This window comes from Ursus maritimus, unplaced genomic scaffold (assembly GCF_017311325.1).
Source record: "Ursus maritimus isolate PB19 unplaced genomic scaffold, ASM1731132v1 scaffold_3, whole genome shotgun sequence".
Lineage (NCBI taxonomy): Eukaryota > Metazoa > Chordata > Mammalia > Carnivora > Ursidae > Ursus > Ursus maritimus.
Window position 1 is genome coordinate 22,384,897 of NW_024425563.1, and position 13,359 is coordinate 22,398,255.

The following is a 13,359-nucleotide window of genomic DNA, read 5'->3' on the forward strand; positions in this document are numbered from 1 at the left end:
TCTAGGGGGGAGTTAATTTCCTTGCCTTGTCTAGCTGTTCCTAGCCTGTATTCTTTGGCTCCTGACCCCTTCTCTGCATCCAACCTTTTACTCCTAGCAACGCATCTTCTAATTCTTTATCAATTTCCCTTTGTCTCCCTTTGATAAAGACAATGTAGTTAGACTTAGGGCGTACCTGGATAATCCAGGCTAATCTCCCATCTCAAGACTGTTAACCTAATCACTGCAAAGTCCTTTTTGCCATACAAGGTAACACACAAAGGTTCCAGGGATTCAAACCTGGATATTCTTGGGGGTGATTATTCAGCCTATCAGACCATACAATTCACCATTTAAAGTGTACAATTAAAAAAATAAAGTGTACAATTCAACCTTTTTAAGTATATATGTAGGGCTGTGCAAGCATCATCATCTAATTTTAGAGCATTTTTATCCCCCCTAAAAAAAACTCCATACTCATTGGCTGTCACCTTCCATTCCTCCCTCCCACCTCTCCAACCTGGCAATGACTAATCTACTCCATATATTTGCCTGTTCTGGACATTGCATATAAACGGAAATATACAACATGTGGTCTTTTGTGAGTGAGCTCTTTCGATTAGCACAATGTTTCCAAGGTTTATCCACGTTATAGTTTTTTTTTTTTTTTTAAGATTTTATGTATTTGAGAGAGCGAGAGAGAGAGAATGAGCAGTGGAGAGGGGCAAGGGAGGGGAAAAGAGAGAGAGAGAGAGGAGCAGACTCTCTGCTGAGCAGGAAGCCCGATGTGGGGCTCAATCCCAGGATCTGGAGATCATAAACTGAGCCGAGGTCAGACACTTAACCTACTGAGCCACCTAGGCACCCTGCATGCTGTAGTTTTTATCAGTATTTCATTCCCTCTTACTGCTGAATAATACTCCACTGTATGGATAATAACATTTTATTTATCCATTCATCAGTTGATGAACATTTGGGTTGTCTCCACTTTGTGGCTATTATGATAATGCTGCTAAGAACATTGTGCGTAAGTTTTATGTATAAGTTTTGCTGCTATGGACATTGTGTATATAAGTTTTGTTTTCAGTTCTTTTGAGTAAACCTAGGAGTAGAATCGCTGGCTCATGCGGTGACTCTACTTTTAAGATTTTAAGAAATTGCCAAACTGTTTTCTGAAGCAACTGCATAATTTTACATTCCCAGTAGCGATGTATGGAAGGTTCCAATTTCTACATATTCTCAACAACACTTATTGTTGTCCACCTTTTTGATTATAATCATCCTAGTGAGTATGAAGTGGTGTCTCATTCTGGTTTTGATTTTCATTTCCCTACTAACTAATGACTATAGTTAGTACTCATGTGCTTGCTGACCATTTCTCTTTTTTTTTTTTTTGGAGAAATATCTATTCAGATTCTTTGCCATTTTTAAAAAACTTGGAAGTATAGTTGAACACAATTTACTTTAGTTTCAGGTATTAAAACATAGTGATTTGATAACCCTATACATTATGCTACCTACGCTCACAAGTATAGCTATTGTCACCATACAACGCTACTATGATACCACTGAGTATATACCCTATGCTGTACCTTTCATCCCCATGACTTATTCATTCCATAATGGGAAGCCTGTACCTTCCACTCCCCTTTTCCCCTATTTGCTGATCCCCCACCACCCCGCTCTGGCAATCGCCAATTTGTTCCCTGTATTTTAAGAGTCTGTTTCTGTTTTGTTTTTTAGATTTCACATATAAGTGAAATTATATGATACTTGTCTTTGTCTGACTTATGTCACTTAGCATAATACCCTCTAGGTCCATCTATGTTGTCACAAATGGCAAGATTTCATTCTTTTTTATGGCTGAGTAATATTCCATTGTATGTATGTATGTGTGTGTATGTATATATATATATATATACATACACACATATACCTATTCTTTATCCATCCCCCTATGGATGGACACTTGGGTTACTTCCATGTCTTGGCAACTGTAAATAATACTGCAGTAAACATAGGGGTACATGCATCTTTTTGAATTAGTGTTTTCATGTTCTTCTGTAAATATCCAGTAGTGGAATTCCTGGATTATATGGTATTTCTATTTTTAATATTTGAGGAATTACCTCCATACTGTTTTTCATACTGGCTGCACTTCTACCAACGGTACACAAGTGTTGTTTTCTCCACATTACCACCAACACTGTTCTTTCTTTTTTTTTTTTTTTTTAAGATTTTATTTATTTATTTTGGAGAGAGAGAGAGAGCACGAGTAGGGGGTTGGAACAGAGGGGGAGAGGGTGGGAGGAGGAAAGAATCTTAAGCAGACTCCATGCTGAGTGCAGAGCCTGAAGTGCAGCTTGATCTCACGACCCTGAGATCATACATGATTTGAGCTGAAAGCAAGAGTTGGATACTTAACCAACTGAGCCACCCAGGTGCCCCTCCTGTCTTTTTGATACTATGCATTCTGTCAGGTGTGAGGTAATACCTCATTGTGGTTTCGATTTGCCTTTTCCTGATAATGAGTGAGGTTGAGCATCTTCTGTGTGTTGGCCATCTGTAGGTTTTTGGAGAAATGTCTATATTCAGGTCCTCTGCCCATTTTTTAATTCAATTGTTTGGTTTTTTGAGTGTTAAGCTGTGTAACTGCTTTATATATTTTGGATATTAACCACTTAACAGATATATCACTTGCAAATATCTTCTCACATTCAGTAGATTGCCTTTTCATTATGTTGGTAACTTCCTTTGTTGTGCAAAAAGGTTTTTTTTGGTGTAGTCCTAATAATTTATTTTTGTTTTTGTTTTCCTTGCCTGAGGAGACACATCCATAAATATCTTCTGAGGCCAACGTACAAGAGATTACTGCTTATGTTTTCTTCTAAGAGTTTTATGGTTTCAGGTCTCACATTTAGGTCTTTAATCCATTTTGAATTTGTTTTTGTGTATGGTGTAAGAAAGTGGTCCAGTTTGCCCAACACCATTTTTTGAAGAGATTATCTTTCCCCCATTGTATATTCTTGCCTCCATGGTCATTGATTAATATAATGCTGGGTTTATTTTGGGGCTTTCTATTCTGTTCTATTGATCTATGTGCCTATTTTTGTGCTAGTACTATACTGTTTTGATTATTAAAACATGTAAATCTGGGATTGTGATACCTCCAGCTGTGTTCTTCTTTCTCAAGATTGCTTTGACTATTTGAGGTCTTTTATGGTTTCATACAAATCTTGGGATTATTTGTTCTGCTTCTATGAAAATGCTATTGGTATTTTGATTGGGACTGCACTGAATCTGTAGATTGCTTTGGGTAGTATGGACATTTTAATAATATTAATTCTTCCAAAGCCATGAGCATAAAATATCTTTCCATTTGTGTTGTCATCAATTTCTTCCATCATTGTTGTATATATTTTTTCAGAATACAGGTCTTTTACCACCTTGGCTAAGTTTATTCCTAAGTATTTTATTCTTTTTAGTGCAATTGTAAATGGAATTGTTTTCTTAATTTCTCTTTCTGCTACTTCATTATTTTTTTCTTCAAGTTTTTATTTAAATTCTAACTAGTTAACATACAGTGCAATATTGGTTTCAGAAGCAGAATTTACTTATTAATGTATAAAAATGCAACAGATTTCTGTATATTAATTTTGTATCCTGCAACTTTACTGAATTCATTTATCAGTTCTAACGGATTTTTGGTGGAGTCTTCAGGGTGCTCTAAGTATAGTATTACGTCATCTGCAAATAGTGACAGATTCTTTGCCATTTTAAAATTGGGCACGGGGCGCTGGGGTGGCTCAGTTGGTTAAGTGTCCAACTCCTGATTTCAGTTTGGGTTGTGATCTCAGGGTTGTGAGACTGAGCCCTGCATCAGGCTCCACACTAGGCATGGGGCCGCTTAAGAGTCTTTATCTCCCTCAGCTGCTACCTCCTGCTGCGCATGCGCACTCTAAATAAATAAATAAATAAAATTGGGCTTTTTATTGTTTAATTCTAAGAGTTCTTTACATGGATTCAAGTTATTTGTCAGATGTACAATTTGCAAATATTTTCTCCCATTCTGGACTGTCCTCACTTTCTTAATATCATTTGCCACTACTGTGAACATTTGTGAGTCACTGTGAGTATGTCACATAAATTATATACAGTTGGGTTTTGGTATGGATTATATTGTTGTTCCACTCAAAAAGAAAATCTTTGTCTTTCTCAAAGGAGTTAATCCATTTATATTTATGATTTATAACAAAATTAACTGGCTTCACTTATATTACTTTGTTCTATACTTTGTGTTTTCTTTTTTAATTCCTTCATTTCTTATCTTTTATATAGACTTGGTTTTTTTCCTCTTTAATGTTCTGGAAGACATATTCTGCTTCTAATTCTACTGGTATTTATTCTTCAGCCTGTATTTATCAAATGTCAGTCAATGAAAAAACATCTACTGCTTTTTTTTTCTGTCTAGTTTATCATATGACTGTTTGTTTCTGTTTCAGAGAGTCTATATCTTTTTATAATGTATGGAGACTCCAACAGTTTCCCAAACTTTCTTTTCAATTTTTTTTTTTTTAAGATTTTAAGTAATCTCCATACCCAACATGGGGCTCGAACTTACAACCCCGAGATCAAGAGTCACATGCTTCACTGGCTGAGCCAGCCAGGCACCCCTCTTTTCAGTGAATAATTTTCAGAGGTATTTTTTGAGTCTTCTAGATGAGTCTTTTTCACAGATCATATTACTATTAGTAGTAGCAAAATTACTTTACATTTTCAATATTGAAAAAAAGAAGACATGCTCAGATTTCATCTTTGTGAATGTCATGACACTAAGGACAGCTTGTCAGGCACCATTTTGAACTAGAAATCTTCTACTAAGGAAAGGTCCTAATATGCATCTTAATCCTAGGGCCTCAGGAATTTTTGGCAAAACTCAAAACAAAACTCAAAAATGTTGAGAAAGAACCACAATATTTGTATGTGAAAAAAAAACCCAATAAAACAAATAATATTTCAATTGCTTACTCATCAGTTCTAAACTCCTGAAATGTCTACATTCAGTATGGGAGAAATCCAGTAATTGTCCCTTTAGCTAATAAACGTCATCCAAATAAAACCAAAATGCAATTTATATCTGGACCATTATTCTATTAATGATTTAAAGTTATTTCGGGCAGAGAAAACATAATTCACTTATAAGTATGCAACGGTTAAAATACTATGTTTATAAACTTAGCTATGGACAGTTAGGCAATCAAAATATTCAACTGTATTTCCAAATTGAAGCAGAGTGTCAAATTCTTCAAAGAAATGCAAGAGATTTTAAACATGCAATTCAAATACCAGCAATCAGTAAGATGCTTCCTGAGGTTTGCCTCACGACGTTTACATTTTGGAATTATCTTCCATTTTGTTTCTGACATAAATCAGTCATTTTCTTACAAAATCCTTGGGGTGCCCGGGTGGGTCAGTGGGTTAAGCATCTGCCTTTGGCTCAGGTCATGGTCCCGGAGTCCCGGGACTGAGCCCTGCATCGGGCTCCCTGCTTAGCAGGGAGTCTGCTTCTCTCTCTGCCCCTCACCCTGCTCGTGTTCTCTCTCTCTCTCAGATAAATAAATAAGTAAATAACTTTAAATTAAAAGAAAAAAAACCCACAAAATCCTGTGGTGGTAATTTCTTAACAAACATAACACCATCTTTCCCTCCTTGGATCTGACATCCGCAAGTTATCTATCAGACGGAATATCTGATAGGGCAGAACATCTTGTACAAACAGAAATAATCCTTTTTATTTTAATCTACATAAAGTGGTTTGAAAACCAGTCCACTCCACCCCCCAGATGGGGGGAGGATAGAAGTAATAGCTATTGTACTAGACAGAGGCTCAAAAGAACGAACAACAACCACAGAAAGCAAGAGTGAATATCTGAGAACACAGCTGAGTTTTCTTACCACATTCTCCAAAGGTGCTGCACCGAACACTTTAAAGACAGGGTTGGGTTTAGAGGGGGAGATACAGAGGACAATAGCTTGCTGTCCCACTCGAGTAGTATATTCATCTAATGTGGCTCGAAGTTTCCTGAATCAGAGAATGAAAAGAGAATAAAAATGGTTAAAGAAGAGAGAAATTACAATGACACAGAACAAAATTTACTTTGACTTGAGACAACTTATTCTGATTAGATATGTTGGGTTTTTTTTTTTTTTACCCGAAATGTGAAAAGGGGAGTGTGAATTTGAATACCCTGTTCAGCAGAAATATGTGCATACCTTTGTCCTAAAGACCAATGACTAGCCCACTGATATAAGGGTCAGCTACAAGTTTGCATCAGGACACCAGGACACAGCCATGACACAATGTCAAACATGGAGAGTATAATTTTTCCTGATCTTAGCAACACTAAACGCGTTTTCTCTTACTGCAACTTATAATAACAATAAAGATTAGTGCTGAGACGTTTTCTTGCAGACATTATCATATCATCTCCATGCTTAATGAAGGAGGCCTAAATGACCTGCTTCTAATTTCTTTGACTGATACAGTCATTGTTTATGTCTCACTGACATAATTTTATCCAGAAATACGACTTCAAAAATGCTGTCTTTTCTAGATTTTCATTGTGTATAAACAATAATTCTTGGTCCTGTAATATCTTACAAACGAAGAAGAAGTAAAAGAGCTTTTTTAAATATATCAACACTGGATGAAATAAACACTGGGCTCTTCCTCTGAAATAATGGGAGATTATTTTTAAGTTCTACATTCCATAATCCTTCTGGGAATATAGTCTACTCTTTCCAGGGACTGGTGCGTAATTAATTCAAATGAAACAAAGTGAACATATCTAGTTTTCCATCTTTCTCCAGAAGTATGTACTGTCATGTCTATGCCCCTTATAGCAAAGACATTTCTATATATAACACATTCTCATTACTCCAGCCTATCCGATCATTAAAAGACATGAGAAGAACTGCCTATATGGTGGTATATAAACTCTGTGCTGAAAGCTTCCGATCAGTACTTTCTGGGGTTTTCCTTCAGTTTCTTACACTCTTCCTCTTCTGTTCTTAGTATAAGCTGTATTTTCTAGCTTTTGTCACATATCATTTACATGGGCTGGCACTCCATTTGGATTCAACATTCCAATAAACACCTACAGATTTTGGATACAATATTTAAAACACTACAAGAAAAAAGCTTCTGGAACATTTGAGAGACAAAATTTCTTATCCTATATGGAATGCATGTCATGCAACCATCAAATATTAAGTCCTCCGTGTACTATACTTGTGTGATAATCTTTCTGTGCAAGCTACAAACTCTTCAGAAAACACTCTTCAGCAAAGGACCATATGCCAAGCAAGAAATTTGGCAGCATTCCTTGAAGGAATGGTCTACATTCATGCTCTCCAATTCTTTTCCCTTTCTCTCTTGAAGACACCCCGATCCTTTCATCCTTACCACTTTATTGGAAATGCTTTGCCAAGTTCAATCACGACTTCCACGTTGCTAAATCTAACGGTCAATTTGCATCTTATCCGACCTGACAGCAGCATTTGACAGAGCAGACCACACGCCCTTCTTAAAACACATTTTACACTTTGTTTCTAGTGTATGGCTCTCTTGATTTTCCTCCTGACTCACTGGTAGCTTCTTGGACTCCTTTGCCCTGTTCCCTTCATCTCTCCGACCTCTAAAGGGTAGAGTGCTTTAGGCCTCAGTCCGCACTCACTCCCTAGGTGACTGCTTCCAGTCTCACGGTATTAGATAAAATTTAAGACTTGGCCATTTTCAGCAAGATCTCTCCTTTGAATTCCAGACTCACATATCAACTGCTTATTGTTTCTCCATGTAATGGTTAAGAGGTATCACAAACCTAACGTGTCCAAAACCAAAGTCCTGATTCTGCCCTACCCTCACTCAGTCCTATACCTGCTCCTCTCTTCCAGTAAGTGTCATCTCAACCCTTCCAGTAATCAGACCATAAATTTTGAGGTCGCCTTCACTCTTATTTTTGCTCACACACCCCACAACCAACCCATCAGTTAATCATGTTGGAGTTGACTTTTAAAATACATTCAGGATGACCACCTCTTACTACCTTTGCTGCTGCTATACTGGTTTTAAGACCCTATGATTCCTGGCCTGCATTACTACAATAACTTCCTAACTGCTCTCCCTGCTTCCATTCTGGTATACCCAAATTCTATTCTCAACATGGTAGCCTGATGGTTTCTCTAAAAACATAAATCAGACCATATTGCTGCTTTGGTCAAAAGCCTTCACTGACTTCCCATCTCACTCAGAACAGGAGTCGAAGCCCTTATACTGGACCCACGCCCCCATGATGTGGCTCCCTACTACTGCTCTGACTCTCTCTCCTGTCATTCTTCCCCTGGCTATTCCTCAAACATGACTGTTACATTCCATCCCACTTCAGAAACGTTCCTCTTGCTCTTCTCTCTTCCTGAAAAGCTCTTCCCTTAGACATCAACAATGCCCCTTTACTTACTTTGGGTCTCCGTTCAGAGGCTGCCTGCCAAAGAGGATTTCCCAGACCATCCCTATAAAAAAAGAGAAACTACTATATCCCCCCAAACCTTTCTTTTTTTTCCTTACTCCACTTTCTTTTTTTTCCATAGTACTTATCATCATTTGACATATTACATATACGTTTATTTTTTTCCCTCCACTAGGACATAAGCTCTTTAAGTGGATTTGTTTTGTTCACTGTTATATTCCCAAGGCCTAGAACAATGTCTGGCACAGAGCAGGCATAAAAATTTTCTCTGAGTGAAATGATGTGATATTCTACATCTGCTCATCATTTCTAGTTTCATGTATTTGATTCCACAGGAGTACTTTCAAGTCTAATTCTGCCATCAAGGACTCTAACTTGGTATCCTCGGTGCTCCTAGTAACGTATGCTCTAGTTCTGTCATCCACACCATGAAGCACTGGAGGAACGGCAACAATATGGAGAAGGGAGCCCTCACCGAAGCAGGCGCGTTTGCTGTCTCTTCCGGATAGACGGATTAGACTCAAACACATGAGGCCGCTTCCGCTTCTTTCCTGTCGCCACAGCAGCAGCAGCAGCCATTCCCACAGGACCTGAAATAATAATGCATGTGCTGAGATCAGGCAAAGCCTGTTAGCTCTACGAGACAGAAAACAATTAAAGGTATGAAGAAGGTAGCCATTATTTACTAATATGTTCTCAGTAAATATAGAATGTTCCTGATATTATCAACATACTTTGCTATTGTTCAACACAAATCGTATTTTCATTTACCAATAAAACTTACAATGAATCTGAAAAAGTGATGGACTTAAACACCTCCTCACCACACACTAGCTAAATTTTATATAATGCTGTGTTTTGTTTTGTTTTGCCAGCATGCCCATACTGCGAAGGCAATATTCTCAGACGTGCTAGATGAAATTGCAGTACTGAGAGGAAGAGCTTGCCAAAAGAAAATAATCACAGATTTCACCCCTCTTTCCATTACCCCAAGACACTGCCAAGTTAAGGAAGTCAGAGATAATCACTCATGCTTGGAACTCAAATAGTAATAACACCACCCATAAGAGGAATAGCTGGAAGAATATTATCTTAATTGGAAATTTTTTTCTTATATATCTGAGAATTGTGCCTAAAATGGAGTTGTTGTCCACAAAGTTTAACTGATGAAAGCATGCTGGCAGGGAAGAGATGAAAACTATCCCACTCTAAGGAAAAAAATGTTAATAAAAGTTGGTCTGGCTTGCCCTGAAACTAATTATTAAAATAAAGGGTAGACCCTAAGGAATTATTGGAGTCTCTGATTCATGGAATCTCAACATATCAAGGGCATTCCTTTTTTTTTTTTCTTTTTTAAGCAGATGATGCACTTTTATCCTTATTTGTAAACCCTATAAAAAGGCTTACATGACAATTAAGTTTAATTACTCACATTTATACTAGCATATATGTTATATATGGTCTAAGGGGCTCAATTAAAATAAGCCTCCCTGAAAATCTAGACAAATCTCTCTACATGTTATTTAGTAGTATAATCAGTCTGACTTAAACTCCTCTAAAGGGGAGGGGGGTGGGGGAATGGGATAGACCGGTGATGGGTAGTAAGGAGGGCACGTATTGCATGGTGCACTGGGTGTTATACGCAACTAATGAATCATCGAGCCTTACATCGGAAACCGGGGATGTACTGTATGGTGACTAACATAATATAATAAAAAATCATTAAAAAAAAAAAAAGTAAAAAAGAAATAATAATAAATAAATAAATAAATAAATAAATAAAATAAACTCCTCTAAAGAGCCCCAGAGCAAGTCAAAAAATTAATTAACGCTTTTAACCTTCCTTTCCATTGTAAATAGCTGGGAGATGAAAAAATCCTATTGATATATTTTTTCCAGTATTTTATTTTGTAACTGTGATAAGAACACTTAATATGAGATCTACCATATTAATTCTTAAGTGTACAATACACTTAAAGATAGGCACAATGTTGTACACCAGATCTCTAGAACTTATTCATCTTGCATAATTGAAACTTTATACCTGTTGAAGAGCAACTCTCATTTCCACACCCCAGTCACTGGCAACCCCCCCTCTACACGTTTCTATGAGTTTGACTAGATACCTCAGATAAGTGGAATCATGCAGTAGCTGTCCTTCTCTGTAACTGGCTTATTTCACTTAGCATAATGCCCTCAAGGTTCACCCATGTTGTTGCATATGGCAGGATTTCCTTCTTTTTAAAGGCTGGATAATATTCCATTCAATATATACACCACATTTTCTTTATCCATTCATCTGTCAATGGACACTTTAACTGCTTTCTTTGCTATTGTGAATGATGAACACGGGAATGTGAATACACTACGAGATCCTGATTTCAATTCTTCCAAGTAAGTATCCAGAGGTGGAACTGTTGGATCATAGGGTAGTTCTGTTTTTAATTTTTTAAGGAAGCTTTATAGTGTTTTCCATGGAGGCTGCACCATTTTATATACCACCACCAACAGCATATAAGGGTTCCAAATTCTCCACATCCTTGCTAATATTTATCCTTCGTTGTTGTTGTTGTTTATAAGAGCCATCCTACCAGGTGTCAGGTAGCATCTCATTATGGTTCTGATTTGCATCTCCCTGATGATTAGTAATGTGAACATCTTTTTCACGGGCTTCTTGACCACTTATACATCTTCTTTAGGAAGATGTCTACTCAAGTCCTTTGTCAATTTTTAAATTAGCTTATTTGTTTTTATTCTATTGATTTGTAGGAGTCCAACATCTTATTACTAGAACTTTCAAATATAGAGCAAAGTTGAAAGAATTTTTTAGTGAACATTCATATATCTACCACTCTACCATAACATTTTATCATATACATCTATCTATCCTTCTTTGTTTTTTTTAAGATTTTTAAAAAAATTTTAAATAATCTCTATACCTAACATGGGCTTGAACTCATGACCCCAAGATCAAGAGTCACACGCTCTAGTGAGCCAGCCAGGCATCCAATCCATTTTTCTTTTTTCTTTTTTTTATTTTTTAAAGATTTTATTTATTTATTTGACACAGAGAGAGACAGCCAGCGAGAGAGCGAACACAAACAGGGGGAGTAGGAGAGGAAGAAGTAGGCTCCCAGTGGAGGAGCCTGATGCGGGGCTCGATCCCATAACACCGGGATCACGCCCTGAGCCGAAGGCAGATCCTTAATAACTGAGCCACCCAGGCGCCCCCCCCCAATCCATTTTTCTATCCATTCATCAATTCTTATCATGTTTTTATTTTGATGCATGTAAACTGCAGTACGATTACCCTAAAATTCAGTAGGAATATCATTAGCTAGAGTTCACTATTTCAAGTTTTTCTTTTGAGGTAAAATTTACATATAATGCAATGCACAAATCTTAAGGGTACATTCGATTTTGTGTAAGTGTACCATAAATTTTGAAAATGTAGACACTTACGATAACCAATCTCCTATCAAGATTTATAATAATGCCACCACTACAGAAAGTTCTTTCCTGTCTCCTTCCAGTCAGTTCCCTCCCAATCTCTCAAAAGTACCCACAATTCTGATTTTTTCACCCTATTTTAGCCCTGTCTATTCTAGAACTTCAAATAAATGGAATCATACAATATATATTCTTTCATGTAAGGTTTCTTTCACTTAGAATAATGTTTTTGAGCTTCATCCGCACTGTTATATGTGTTATAGTTTGTTCTTTTTTAATGATGAGTAATATTCCAGAATATAAATAAATCACAGTTTATCTGTTATCCTATTGATAAACATTTGGGTAATTTCCAGTTTTAGGCTAGTATGAATACAGGTGCTTAATTAAGTTATAAATTCAATACAATTCAAATAAAAGTCCCAGTCAGTATAGGTTTTTCTGGAACCTGATAAGCTGATCCTAAAACTTAAATGGAAGTGCAGAAGGCCAAGAATAGCTAGAATAATTGTGAAGAATTTTAAAAGGTGCACTCATCCTATCAAATATCAGTAGTTACTATAAAGCTACAGTCATTAAGACAACATGGAACTGGCTGAAGGACAGACAAACAAACCAATGCAACTGAATTAAGAGTTCATAAACACCTTCCTGTGTCAGAAGACAGAGGTGGGAAAAGGATGAACTATTAAAAATATGGTACTGGGACAAATGATTGTATGGAAAAATAACAAAACTAGATCCTTATATCATATAAACAAAAATATTATTCCAGGTGAATTAAAGAGCTAAATTAAAACAACAAAGAGCTTTGTAACTTCTCCAATAAACTGTTGTAGAGTACTTATGAACTCAGGGGTAAGAATTCCTTAAATAAGACTCCAAAAGGATAAACAGTAAGGTAAAAGACTGATAAATTTCACAATAATATAAATTAAACCCTTAATGGACAAAAAGAAATAATAAAAAATTGAGGGAAGGAGTGGTCAACAAATTGGAAGAAGATACTAAATATTATCATATTATCAAGAAAAGAACAGTATTAAAAATATATCAATAACTCTTACAATAAGGAAAAACGACAAACAACCTGATTGGACAAAGGCATAAAGAGGAAATATGCAAAAGAAGAAAAGCACTAGTCAATAAAAAGTCATTTCAACAGTCTGAAATGGCACTCTATCCTGTCTTCCTGCACTGGCCGGAACCTCTAGCTCAGAGATGAGCAAATTAAACGGACAATGAGATACTATTTCATCAGACTGGCAAAAACAGAAAATGACTGACAATTCCAAATATGGTGAGGACTGGAAGCAACAGGCACTCTAGCATGCTGTTTGTGGGGATGTAAATTAATACAGTGATTTGGAAAGACATTTGGAACATTTAGTAAAGTTGAAAATGT

The 13,359-nt window shown here is 36.6% G+C and overlaps 1 protein-coding gene across 7 annotated transcripts in view; it reads right to left on the reverse strand.

Moving 5' to 3' along the window:
• The window catches only part of NRF1 (nuclear respiratory factor 1), a 141,411-nt gene that overhangs the window by 74,606 nt on the left and 53,446 nt on the right, over nucleotides 1-13,359 (reverse strand). For all 7 annotated transcript variants that reach the window (XR_005838512.1, XM_040644003.1, XM_040644008.1 and 4 more), the window contains exons 3-4: nucleotides 8,980-9,094; nucleotides 5,935-6,061 (exon numbers count right to left, since the gene is read on the reverse strand). Coding sequence is in view for 6 of the 7 variants with exons in the window: in XM_040644003.1 (XP_040499937.1) it covers nucleotides 5,935-6,061; nucleotides 8,980-9,094 (242 nt within the window). In the remaining variant the exon portion in view is untranslated. The remainder of the gene's footprint in view (nucleotides 1-5,934; nucleotides 6,062-8,979; nucleotides 9,095-13,359) is intronic.